Source organism: Panthera onca, chromosome E3 (genome assembly GCF_046562875.1).
Source record: "Panthera onca isolate mPanOnc1 chromosome E3, mPanOnc1 haplotype 2, whole genome shotgun sequence".
Taxonomy (NCBI): domain Eukaryota; kingdom Metazoa; phylum Chordata; class Mammalia; order Carnivora; family Felidae; genus Panthera; species Panthera onca.
In genome coordinates, this window is record NC_138354.1 from 13760180 (window position 1) to 13774031 (window position 13852).

The 13852-nt window shown below is 49.8% G+C and overlaps 1 protein-coding gene across 4 annotated transcripts in view; it reads left to right on the forward strand.

The window, feature by feature from the left end:
* Nucleotides 1–13852, forward strand: part of AUTS2 (activator of transcription and developmental regulator AUTS2) — a 1119628-nt gene that overhangs the window by 1024077 nt on the left and 81699 nt on the right. For all 4 annotated transcript variants that reach the window (XM_078439965.2, XM_078439967.2, XM_078439968.2 and 1 more), the window contains exon 6: nucleotides 8832–8883. In XM_078439965.2, coding sequence (XP_078296091.1) covers nucleotides 8832–8883 — 52 coding nt within the window. The remainder of the gene's footprint in view (nucleotides 1–8831; nucleotides 8884–13852) is intronic.

The window sequence follows — 13852 nt, forward strand, 5'->3', positions numbered from 1 at the left end:
TGGATTGGTGTTTTTGATGTTCAAGTGGTTGTTTTCCTCATCAGTACGGTGGTTCGTATGGAAAGAATCCAGGAGAAGGCGTGGCCAGTGGAATGGACATCGCAGCCATAGTAGAATGAGCTTTGGTTTTGTCGGCCCCCACAGTGATCGAAAAAGAGTGTCACCTTCAATCATAATAGCCAACACCTACAGCCCACTTACTAAGTGCCAGTGGCGTTACTGGCAGCGACTGCAGAGGTGTGGGTACTGTTGGCCGCTCATCTTACACGCGAGGAAACACGGAGGCACGAAGAGTGAAGAGATTTTTCCCAAGGTGTCCTGGCTCAGAAGTGATAGGGTGGTGATGTCAGTCAGATGCTGGCTCTTGCCCACTCCCTGAAGAATGAACAGAAACTTGTATTTCCAAAGCTTGAAGGGCTTTAGAATTTGAAGAAATCTAGCTCCTAGAGACACCGAAATAACCCAGGTGGGGTGACCTTTCCCTAGGCCAGTTGGAGACAGAACGCCTGGGTTATCGCTCGACTTTAGTGGCCTTCTTATACCACATCATTTAAAGTATAGAAATTCAAGGGATGCCCAACTGGCTCTGTCAGTAGAGCCTGCGACTCTTGATCTCGAGGTCATGAGTTTGAGACCCACATTGGGTGTACTTTAAAAAAAAATAACAAAAGGGGCGCCTGGATGTCAAAGTGCATTGAGCGTCCAGCTCTCGGTCTCGGCTCTGATCATGATCTCACAGTTCATGAGTTGAAGCCCCACATCGGGCTCTGCACTGACCATGCCGAGCCTGCTTGGGATTCCCTCTCTCTCTCTCTCTGTCTCTCTCTCTCTTAAAAAAAAAAAAAAATTAAAAAAAAAGAACTTTAAAAATAAAACATAAAATATAAAGGCTTCCTCTTTCCTTGAACTCCACCCACCGAGTCACCCACCCCATGTTCTGTCAGAGAGTGCCTGAAGTTCATTGTCTTTAGGAGCGAGAACACCATACAATTGAGAAGCCTTTTCTATATAAGATGCTCCACAGAAGGCCAGAATTTGCAAGAAATAATTTACCAAAAAAGGTTTAATCTCAGCCTGGTAACTTGTGTTACAAATTGAATCAAAGCACATTTTAGGCTTTAGAACTTAGCCATTTTACATTGATGTAGAAGAAGCACCATTAGTTTTCAAATCTTGTTTATCTCTAGATGTATTTTGAGATTGAAAGATGATTCCATATTTTAATTTAGCTTGGGCTTGGGTGTGTGTGTGTGTGTGTGTGTGTGTGTGTGTGTGTGTGTGTGTGTTTTAAGTTTTAGCTGGTAAATCATAAATTTGGCCAAGGTCTTTGCTCATATATTAAAATCTGGTTTGGGTTCTGAAATAATTGATCTACACTGGAAAGACTATTGAGTCCATATTCTTGCTACCTGCTTCTTATTAGGGAACCCACTTTGTAAGATTTGCCCTCCTTAGATCTGGTTCAGAGGCTGAAGGCCTAAGAAGCCATGAGTGGTTAGTATGTTAAAACTTTTGAATGTAACAGAAACAGTGGCTGCCAGCCTTTGACTTTGTAATCTTCAGGTGAAAACTACAACAAAGGGAAACTAAGTTTCTCAAGGGAAAACAACCACAATGAGTCTTGATTCTTGAAAGTCACGTCTCTGACCAGGATCCAGTCACCTGGGGTGATTATCCATCATTCTTTCCCTCCTCTCTCCCTTCCTTTGCTTTGCTTTGCTTTGCTTTGGTTTCCTTTCCTTTCCTTTCCTTTCCTTTCTTTTTTTCTTTCTTCAGACTTCTGATGCTTCTATACCTCTTCATTTCCAATTTTGACATTGATTCCCTCCCTTTCAGAAAGGAGGGGGTACAAAACCTGTAAACGAATCAAGATGAACTCATTCAAGTGTCTGGGGGGAGTTGGAGGAAGGGAGCCCACCAAGTGGTGGTGGTGGGCCTCACAGGGCAAAAGCCACACAGGCTGGCACAGGGGACCGAATAGGGACACAGAGCGCAGAGGCCAGTTCTGTGGGTCCTCCAGAAGCTTGGCTGCTGGTGTTTCCACATTCCTCCTGGTTTCAGATCATCAAAATACGGGGACAGATGCAGATTATCCCAGGCTGCTCTGAGATCTAGTCCCTGATAATCAGAGATGACAATCTAATGCAAGGCCTGGTAAAGTGTCAGGAATGCTGTCTGATGAAAGCAATGCAGAGGGCTAAGTGGTTGTTTTCATTGGTCAGCTAAGTTCCCTGTGCTTTCCTGCATCTCAGTTTACCCTGTGGGGGACCTGGCAGGAGCTCTGGCAATTTCTTCCCTGTAATATTGATTTTATTAGAGCAACAAGACAAGAAAACCGTCCCGTTCTGATTGTTCCAAAAGAAACAACATTTTAATGTCTTTTCTTGAAAATTTAATGTTTGCCTTTGAGCTATCTCTCTTACTGCAGAGACAGCTTCAGAATGAAGGCCCCTAGCCTGAGGGCCTCAGCTGGGTTTTGTGACATCTTATAAGCAATTGGAAAATCCAACTGCCAACTACTTTCTGCAAGGCACCTTTCCTTCTGACTGCTTTGGGGGTAGAGGTAGAGAAAATGGCTATTACCTATCTTTTAAAAAAAAAAAAGTCTTTAGAAATACCACATAGTGCTGCCAGTTTTCGGGAAGGTGGTGAGGCTAGAGAGACAAGAGACCCTCTTATTTCCAAAATTCCTCGTATGTGAAAGTTAAAGGGGAAAAAAATTACGCCATACAGCAAGCACCCCCCATTTTACCCTTGAGAGGTTGTTCAGGAGTGCCATGAAATCCAACAGTGATGGATGTTGAACTTCAAAGAGGTGAGGAAGGGACATTATTGCTTTAAGCCAGTCTCCGTGGCATTTGTATGTGATATACGTCTCTCCCAAGCCCTGTTCCCTCCTCTCTTCTCTGCTGCAATCCAGGTAACAGTGGCACCAGCAGGGACATAGGACCTGTCAGTGGCCGTCACTCCCCCAAGGGAGCCTGATCTACCCTGGAACCCTCCCAGGGACAATCTCCACCTTGCTTGCCGCTTTCTCCCGCTTGTGCTGGGAAAATCACAGCAACTTTTCCTGGGCACTAAGGAGGGACTTTGTCATGCTGCAGGTGTGGAATTAAAGCTCCAGATCTTTGCGGAGGGTCTCCTGCCCCCCGTGTAGGGCCCAGTACCTGTTCAGGGTCTCTGGGGGTGAAATCATGAGTAAGGAAGCCGGAATTCTGCGGAGGGGCCACCAGGGACAGAAGGGAGCTGGGTAGGCTTTGGCAGGAGTGGGTCGTACAGGGGAGCCCGCCAAACAACAAGTTTGTGGTCAGTGAGCCCCCACACCCTCCTTCTCAGACCCTACACTGAGCACTAGAGAACACAAGGATGACAAATGATACGGTGATAGTAATGCCGTCCATTTAGTGAGGCTGTGCCTTGCTTTCGTCCTTTTCCTACATCTGGTAGACGCCTGGGGAACCAACCCGCTCCCCTTTTGTGCGTGTGAGGTGTGCAAAATATAAGTGGATTTGAAGAGTAAGGGGCGGGGGGTGTTTGTAAATGGCCAGTTCATCCTCTGGATTATCCCTAGGACTTGACAAACTGCATTGAGTCTCTGATCGTGGTGGGAATGAGGCGAGATGAAGACCTTTTTGTTCTAATACTAGACTCCGACCACCCCCAGCCCCCCCCCCCCCCCCCCCGCTTCATTTTCAACAGTGGGCATATTATTTCGTTTTGAGCACCTACTGTGTGCCGGGCGCTCGACCTACATCACTTTCTCAGCAGGCCCTCACGACCGCCCAGAGAGCCCTCTCTTTGCAGAGGAGACTGGCCTGGTCTCAGTTCCACCCCAGGCTGCGGGCCTAGTGGCCTTTCCCTGCCGCGGCGCGATATTGGAAGCGGCAACTGTGGGGAGGGCGAGGAGCGTTGCAGTTCCCGCCGCGCCCGCCCGCGGGGAAGGCAGCCGTGGGGACCCAGGGCCCGAGGCGCGGTGGGGGGGGGGGGGGGAGCGACAGCTGTCGATGTCGCACCCGGGCACTGCGCCCCCGCGGGGCCGACCCGGCGCCGGGGCCGAGAGGAGGGGCGGCGAGGGGCGGGGCGCGCGGGGCGGGACGGAGGAGGGGCGGCGGCACCGGCGGCTCGGGCTCGGCGCGCCGAGGAAGTCCCGCTCCGAGAGCTGCGACCGTCTGGAGGAGGCGCGCTCGGCGCAGTCGGGGAGCGAAGTCCGGAGCGAGGGGCCCCCGTGCCGCCGCCGCCCCCTCCTGCCGCCCGTCCAGCCTGGGAGTCCGCGGCGCCGGCGGCGGCCGCCGATGGAGTTCACTTGAGCGGGGAGCCGGCGGGAGAGGCAGGCGCCCGCGAGCGGAGCGCGGGCCGGAGCCCAGCCAGCCCCGGGCGCTCCCCGCCGCCCGCCCGCCGCCCGCGAGCTCCGGCCAGGAGGCGCCGTCGGCCCCGCGCAGCCCTCCCGGCGCCCCGGCCGCTGCAGCGTTCCCGCGCCGCGCCCGGCGAGATCGGCCCCGAATAAAGACTCCCGGAGCGTCTCCCTCCAGCGCCTCGGCGGCGGCGGCGGGACCGGGACCACTCGGGCCGCGGCGCTGCTGGAGAGGCGGGACCGACAGTCGGGGAGCCCGAGGCGGCCGCCGGGGAGAAGCCGCCGCCGCCGCCGCCGCCGCCGCGCGCCCTCCTCCTCCTCCTCCTCCCTCTCCCTCCTCCCTCCCTCCGCACATGGTCTCCTTTGTCCTGTCGCCGCCGCCGCCGCCTCGCTCTTAGCTCCGCGCGCCGCGGCCGCGGCTCGGGCCGCTCCTCTCCGCCTCGCCCGCCCGCCGGCCCGCCCGGGACGCTGCTCGGGTCCCCGCCGTGCCCGGCCCGACCCGTGCGCCGCAGGAGCGGCCCGGAGGCAGCGGGCGGGCGCGGATCGGGCGCTCCCCCCGCCGCCCGCCGCCCGGCCTCGGCCGCGCTGGATGTGTGCGCGGCGCTGGCGCTCGGCCGCCGCCAGCTGCTGCTCTCGTACGGATTTGGGTCCCGTGCATCCGCTTTCAGACTTTCGCGAGGAACCGAGGACAGACTTGCGGACGCAGCCCGGTCGGAGTTGGGCGTTTTCTCTTCGTGTGTTTGGCCGCTTTTCCCCCCTGGTCTCTGCCGATCCCCCATCGTGAGCCCTGCTAAGGAACCAAACCATGAACTTGGGGCTGACAGGACCGCTTAACCCTTTGCGACCAGGTAATGCAGCCCCGGGGACGCGGCTCCCTCGCTCGCCGCCCGCGCTCGGAAGGGAGGCGGCCGGGTCGGGGGTCTTTGTTGCGGCGGCCGGGCCCGCGGGCAGAGGTGGCAGGGGCGGGCGCCTCGCGTCTGGCGCGCCCGGGCCCCCCTTCGCCACCCCTCCTCCCTCTGCCCTCCCTCCCACCCTCCCTCCGCGGCCTGGCCGCCCGCCTTTGTACTTTCCTCCGTGGGCCGGCCGAGCTCGGCCGGGGAGCGGCGGCGCGGACGTGCCCGGCAGGGCCGGGGGGCCGCAGCCGGCCCGGCGCCTCCGGTCCCGAGGGGCTCCAGCCGACCCGGGGCCGGGGACCGGGGCCCGGGCCGGGGCCTGCGCCCAGTCGGGCTGGAGACCGAGGCGCGGCGTGGCGCTGCCGCTCCGAGGTCGGGATCCCGGCCCGCACGCGGTGCCAAGGGAAGCCAGAGGAGGTCTGGGCTCGCGATCGGCGGCAGTCGCTGAAAGAACTCGCGCTTAAGTTTCGAGGAGGCTTTTCTTCCCTTGTTGGGAAGTCCCTCTTCCTGCGGGCGCGGGTGCGGAGGGCGCCCCGGGGTCTGCGGCCGGAGAGAACGGAGGTGGCCCTCGAACCCGAGCGGCCGCATCCCACCCCCGTCTGCACGGAAGGCTCGCATTCGTTTTCCCATTCTCGGCGCTCTTTCCTCCAATCTGTTTGACTTATTAACTTTTCCCTAAACACCAACTACGGCCTCTAGTAATTTTTTTAGTATCAAAAAAAAAAAAAAAAAAATCTCTCCCTCCCCCCCCTCCCCCCATTAAAAAGCAGCCAAAAGAGAGCTTTGTTTTTCTGTCCTTTTTACATGCAGCCACTTTACGCCCTCACCCTCCCAAACCGAGCGAGGGGCGTGAAGCGAAATGAGGGCAAAATGTAGAAGTCCTTAGCGTGTAAGGGTACCTCTGTGTTAAAAAAAAAGGAGAGAAGGGAAACCTCGACTCGCCTCTCGCTCACCATGTTTCCATTCGACGTTCGTGATGGAAAAATAAAAGTAAAAAATCGGCCAGGAAAATGGCCCAGGTAGTACAAGGAATTGCAGACTTTTTTTTTTTTTCTTCTAAAAATCATGAAAAAGAAAACGTCCCCAAGATAAAGGGCCAAATAATTTACACAGATGCTTTAAAGGCAGAAGTCGAATTTGGAAAGTTGGTGGAGGAAATGTAAAGGATTTTCTTGTAGTTTCCACTTTAGACTTCGGCCAAGAAGCTCCTTTCTGACTTCTCAGGACGGTGGGCCGCCATAGTTTCAACCACCTGGGTGGGAGAAGGAAGGGATCCAGAATCATTTTATGATTAGCCACTGTCCCATTGCACTGATTTTCTTTGGGGTGTTTTCCTGCGGAGGCTTTTTTTGAGGCGGCCCCTTCCCCAATTAGAAGAGGCATCGTTTCAGGCTTTGTGACATGCATCAGAAAATTAAAGGGCTCAGCTGTTATTAGCAGGCACACTCCTGATCTTCTCTGAATATCCTGTCAGACTTAGTTCCTTAATAACTTACCGGTTGGCATCATAATCACTTTTCCTAAGTTCGCTTCAGATACAAGGAACACTTAACCGCCTCCTTGAGAATAGCGTGTGTTGTGTAGACCAGGGGAGCCGACAAAAGGCCACAGCCCCTAGGAGGTGTTTCAGACAACCGGAGGGCCTGTTAACCTGCAGCTTCTGTCCTATTGGATCTCTCTCATACACCCACACAAATAAAAACTCAGTCGGGAACCATTTCCTTTCCTCACCCACGTTCTCTGCATTTGGGGTGCATTTGCATTTATTGTCCTATTTCTTTGGGCCAATTAGACAGATTTTAATAGGGAATCCCTGTATCTACAAAGGTGATTTCCGTTTTAAGATGATTTCATTAATGGACTGTTTTTCTTTCTCTTAAACGTATCAGCCGGAGTTTGTTTTTAGAAGCCATGAATTTAACATAGCCCTTCCAGTTTAAACTAAGGGATGCTTTTGCATTCACGAATGGTGACATAGGCTTATCTCTGAGTTTTTAGCAGGGAAAACTCACATTCCTAGACATCTCACTACAGATAGCAATCTCACAGCACTATTACTGTAATTTTTGCCTTTATTAACAATCTTTCTGACTTGTTTAAGGCATATTTTGTTTCTTTCTCCATGCCACACTTTTTTGGCAGCTGATTTTTCTGAAAAGCTATTGTATAGTTTTATTTAATTACCTCTAAGGTGTCAGGAAGGCCCTTGGCATATTTTTTATTCATACAAAAAAATTTTTTAAAGCTATCTAGGGTTTATTTTAAACTGTATATACATGTGTGTGCAGGCCAATCCTTGTTTTACACATACATTCATTTTTCCCCTTGATCTATTAATTTTCTGAACCACCTCTACAGTAGGGAGGTTAGGAGGAAAATAAAGGGGGAAATACGCATAATAAAAATATTTTTTGTCGTTCTGTATCCCTTGCATTGAAAACCAGAATATGTTCCCCAGATATACATAAGAATATCTCTTTTTCATCAACATAACACAGAAAGGCTAAATTGAGTACCTTCTTTGTCCCCAAAGTCAGCCCCCCAGCCCCAGAGTCACAGAATATGCTGTACTTGGGATATACCCTCCCCCCGATTCTTATAGTTCCTTCTATATTTATTCAACATGCTATGCTTTGCTTTGTCAAAATATGCATCTCTATGTATAAAGTGTGAAAGACAAATGATTTACAAGGGTTGCATGGCAAGGATTACAGCATAGCCATTGTAACTTTAAATGCAGGTCCATTTTCAGATTATCTTAGTGGGGATGCTTATTTTTACTTCAATTGTTTAATTTTTTCTAGAAGTTCTACAAATATTCCGTGCCTCTACAGCATTATGGCATTTTCCTCCAAATCAACTGTGTGTTTATTTTCCAGAACATTAGTGTGTAATTTACCCTGGCTTTACTCTTGCTGTTGAAACAGGTTTATCTCACTTTCCTCAAGCCCCTGTAGTAATTAGCAGATACGATTCTAGAAAATGGGAAGGATGTAACGCTTATGGCATGCATCGTGTCAGGTTTGGGGACAGGTCAGCTTGCTCCTGTTTCAACACCAAGGTCGTCCTGGTTTGCTAGGAAGAACAAGGATCTCGAGGTCATCGGCTGAATCTTTAAATTAATTTCCGGAAGTGCTAGCCATTACTTTTTAGTGAGGAAAAGCATAGCGTTAAATAATAGGCATTTCTGGGTTGTGAAAGAAAATTGAAAAATAGGCATGTCTGTACATCTCAAAGGAAAAAAAGCACCATTTCCAAAATAATGATCTGTCAACGAAATTGCAAAATCATTATGTGAATGAGCTGAATTGCTTTGTGTATCATCTCATAGAAATATGTTTTGCACAGATAATATGTCTAATAAGGACACGTTTTTAAAATCAGATTTTTTCCCCCAGCAAAGAGCTGCACTGCAGGTCTGTCTCGTGCAGTCAAATAGCGCCACCTTATGGACGATTGGGGGAAATTGCTGCTTTCCCTGTCAGGTTTTGCTAAAAATGTAGTGAACTGGTTGAAAATCAGTGATGATGGTGATGACAATATTAACGACCATAATCACATTTTTTTCTCCCTTTCTTGTTTTTCAGGCATCAGATGCCAGCTCTGAAAAGCTCTTCAATACTGTTATTGTAAACAAAGGTAAGACACCTTCGTTCTGAGCAATGGCTGATTTTTGTATTTGTTTCATTGTCATTGCCTAGAAAATCAGAATAAAAAACAAACGGTCTTTCATTTTTCACTCTGGAGCCACGATTCACCCTGTGTGTTTTTGCCTGAGACAGATTCTGTATGCTTTGGTGTTGTATTCCAGAATGGTTTCTTTTTGAAGAATACGCTGAATCCTTATTTAAATTGATTTGACTAAGAAATCACTGCTATCTATGTGAGTTTAATTTAATGCAGGAAGCGGTAATGGAGAATAATAGTTCTCCAAATGCCTTCACTTTATTGTTACTTATCAACTACCCCGCAGTCGGAGAACTATAAATAGAACTCTAAATAGCTGATTCGTCCTGCAGACCCTGATAACCAGTGGATGTTTAGTATGCACTGGCTTATGGTCATAAACCAAGGCTCAGTCTGCTGTGGGCTTTCGGTGAAGTTCATAAACGAGCAAGAGGGCAAAATTTAAATATGTGCTGTCCCATTAATTTCTTCCAAACTGCAATGTCAGACTAAGACAGGCTAATGATATAACAGTGCATTAAGGGAAAACTTGTCCTCGATCACTGCAGTTTTCATTTGTAGCAGTGTCGTTGGAAATCACGAAATCGAAGGGAGTCTCCAATCACTGCCTTCGCAAAGGTGTATAATTGGAAAGGTATAAATTACATACACTGAGTGACTTTCTCCCCTTCGCTGTGGAACCTGATTTGGGTGCTTGCACGGTCGGTACTAAATACAGACGGGGTGCTGTCTGTGGTAGTCTCCTGCTGTTGTTACCTGGGACCAGTGCTTGGTACAAGTTACAGAGTGGGGCCTCCCTGGAGTGGAGGAATTTGAAGCCACTTCCACATCCGCTTAGTTGCCTTGGCTAGCATTTTTGCAAGCTGGGTTCAGTAAGACACATTTCCAAGTGCCGGGTTTTTGGTTGTGTTTTTGTTTTTTGTTATTTGTTGTTTTTTTGGTTTTTTTTTTTTTTTTTGAGCTCCCAGATGATTTCAGAATTTGAACCCAACTGCCATTTTAAATAGTACATTATGTTTAGAGTTCCCTTGAGGTGTCGATGCTAGTGTGATTGCTGTACTCCCAGAATTATTGTCACGTTGAGTTTTTATCTTTTTTATGGCATGATGGAGTGTTCCGGTTTTATATGTCATCATATTTTTTGATGGACTGGAAGTTTGTGTAAATTTGTTATCCATAAGGCTAAAAGCCCAATAAAAGAAGATGTTTGTGGTTCATAGCATGCAGTGCTCATATGTACAAATGCCTAATTGTTTATTGCTCGTTTTGATGAGGGAAGGGGATGGGTAGACACTGGTGGATCCAAATCTGGGTGAGAGAAGGGGGTGGAGGAGGAGATAAAAATAGGACAGGGTCTGGAAAGGAGGTCTCAGGTGCCCCCCGCTCCCCTCCCCCCCCCCCCCCCCCAGGACCTCCAGCCCCAAGCTTCCCTTCTGCTTCTGCTCATTGGCTCCAAAAAGCTTTGGAATGTGTGTCCCCTCTCTGGGATCAGCCCTAGAGTGGGAGCTGGCTCCGTTCCGGGACCTGCGTTGAGGCCCTTGCTGCCCTCACCGAGCTGAAAGGCTCTCTTCAGGGAAGTTGAAGAGTGATTGATGAGAATGGCTCCCCGCAGCCCCGACTCCCCCACCCCTGCCCCCCTTCCCTTTTCCAATCAAACGTTTCCCACATTCTTATTTTTGTTTACTTACAGAGTGTGATTTGTGGCATCTATTTGGTTGTGAATAGTCATCCCCCTGACAGGGTGCCTTTCTTCTGAGCTGCTTTTCTGGGGGTGATTTAGTTGCCTTGAAAGGATTAAGGTTTCTTTGTGTGCGCTAAAATCAACATAGGCTTTTTCTAAGCTTTGCTTGGGAAACCATACACAAATAAGCATTTTAGTTGATGGCAGATTATTCCTTTGCCCCTTATTTCCATCAAAATGGCCTTTCTTTTCTCCTCCAGAGTTTCCCTTAATGCCTTATGCTAATTCCTGTTGGTAACATGAATGACAAGAGAGGAATCAATGCAAATCCAGGTGCGGCAAAGTCGACTGACTGGTACCCAGCACCCGCCCTCCCCCTGGAGAGAAGGAGATTAGGGGGGCGGGGGAGGGGGGAATGCTTGGGGACAGTTTTGTTAAGGGGATTAGTATTCAAACTGCTAAATATCAGGAAAACAACTTCAAAAAGAGATTCATTGTAGAGTGATAACGTCAATAATTGCTTCAAGACAGGTGCACAGAGTCTCGATATGTGCTTGTGGTTTTTGCTCTGTTTTTACTCGGGGTAGTGGCAGTGTTTACTGGACGGATGGTTGACAAGGCCTTCAAGGAACTGTCAGCTTCGTGCACGTCAAGTTCAAGTTCTCCTGCAAAGCGGCCTGCCTGCCCGTGAGTCAGGTCTCCCGTCTCTGTCCAGTATTCTTAGCCAAGAGCAATGAAAAGCATTGTAAGAAAGGGCACATTTACACCAGGTAACAAACACTACTGGCAAAATCTTCAAGGCTTCAGCTTATCGAACAGTCTAACGAGAGTGCAGGGAATCTGACTCCCTGGGACACGTCACCTCCCCCTCCCGGGACTCCCACAGTGTTCTGGCCTTAGAGAAGCCTGGCTTTCAGCTGCTGGTGAGATTACGCTGCTGAGCCTGGTGGCGGGCAGATTTGGTCCATAAAATTTCACCGTGGGAGGGCAGTGCTAATCTCACAAGCTGATTGTGGTGGGGGCCGGGGCGGGGGGGCGGGGCGCAGCTTTGATGTTGGGCTGAGCAGTCTGGGGACCGAGCTCCAGCTGAAGCCGCGGGGGCTATGACCCGAGTCCTGTGGGTCTGTGAGCTTCAGTAAGCCATTTCGCCTCGTTAGGTGAGAATTTTCAACCACGGCAGAACCTCCTGGTCCTGCGCCAGCATCTCTGGTGGGGAGCAAACAATTAGTTGGGACGGGAGGAGGGGCTGAAGCAGAGGAGGTACGTGTCACTTCTGCCTTCGGATTTTATTTTGACTTGTATTGTGCCGTCTGTCCAGTTTAGTAGAGAACTCGTAAGGCTCTTGTGTTTGGGGGATGTGAATCATCGTTTTCTTCCGATGCCCTTAATTTCCTGTTGTAAAACGAATCAATCAAACAGAGCGCATGCTTGCACGTATATGCAACACGCCCAGTGAGAGCTGACCATGTCAGAAGAGGTGGGGAGGTAAGCCTCCAAACTGCAGGGCTTAGGGTTGTAGACATTACAAAAAAAAAAAAAAAAAAAAAAAAAAAAAAACTAAAAAACAACCAAAAAAAGTTGAACCTTAATCAAGGTCATGGTTGCCTTATTTAATCTTTATGTGTTTAAATGTTTACAGGATGTTCATGTGAATTTTATGAATCCTTCTGTCTTTGTGACTCAACCATCTGCCAAAGAAAAAATTAATTTTCCCAGGGAGACAGACACACACACAGAGAGACCGACTAACTTCTTGTCTGTATTTAGTTGGTTGAACTGGTATAGGAGCGACAGGATTGGTCCCCCAAATTCTGGACTGTGTATCCTTAAAAGGAACTCCGCAGTCAATTCAGTGTCTCCAGCCAGTATTTATGACCCTTTCTTACCCACTCTGCGTCCTCCTCCTCCTCGATGGTTTTGCCACTTTGCTATGTAGGCAGAAATGCAGATGAGAACTTTGCTGTCTGTGCAGGACCATCTGGCTAAGAGAGTTAATCTCTGTCACACTCTGGAAGGGCCCCAGGGCAGAGCTACCTGAGGAGGAGAGAAGAAAAGCAAGGAAGCCCTGTCTGGGAGTTAGGTGTTCCCTTGTAGCCCTCTGTTTACAGGACATCAGCCCTGGTGTGGGTCCCCGTTCTAGGTCAGGGGGAGAGAAAAGGCCTGTAATTGCTACCCCTTCTCGCCTCAGAGCCCCCTTTTCCAGGACCCAGCCTGCAACCAGGGCAGTTGGAGAAGATGAGAGGTGGCCAAGAGGTGCATTTCACCCCACAGCTTTCTCACCCCTTCTCTTTAACTTCCCCCTTGTCTTACATTTTAGTGTCCGGGCCCCCTCCGCCAGCTTTTCAGGAGCCGGGCCTGGCCTAATGGACATCTGGGAAGGGCTAGGAGAGAATGAGGCCCCCAGATTTGTGCTGTGAGCACTCAGGGTCTACTGAAATGTGAACTTCAAAGGAGCACCCGCCCGCCCCTCCGCGGGACCCCAGCCCCCCCCCCCCCCCACACCCCAGCAGGCCAGCCGTGGGGAATTCTGGGGGAACCCACATCCACCCTGATGAGCACCAGATGGAACACTGAGGCCACCTGGAGCTCTCTCTGACTAGAGCAGTTTGTCCTTTTCCAGGCCCGACCAGACTAGGGGACATACAGCCTGTCCTTGGGGTCAATTTTGCACGGAGGGTTTCCATGGGACACAGATGAGGTCGAAGCCTTCAAGGTAGTGGGGCCTTTGGGTATTTTTGACAGTGTGGTTTTATCAGCAGCACAGAAGGAAAAGCCGGCCAAAGAATTGGTGGAGATTTGAGAAGATGAGGTGAGAAAAAAGTTGCTAGACATAAGATACGTTAGTATCTATTTAACGGTGATGATCTCACCTCATTCATTATGTTTAGACATAAAAGGGGAATTCTTCGGTTTGATGACAAAATAAAAGTTATATTCCCACCGGGACCACCGTGGGCTTTTATGAAAAGCCCATCCCCTAAAACAATCCTGTGCTTTCTCTGTTAAGTGGAAACAGTGCAGTTGACCGTGGGATAGCTTTCTTTAAAAAGAAAAACTTGATGTAGAGTTTGAAACCCAGCTATAATGAACATATGGAGAGCATTTTACACTTCCTTGTAGTGTCTTGGGTCCCCTCCTAAGGAGAACAGGATGGAAAGGACATCCCTCGTGTGCGGAAGAGCAAACTGAGCCAATTTCAGCGTCTGTGAATCAGTTGCGTTTTTGTCATGTCTTAAATCC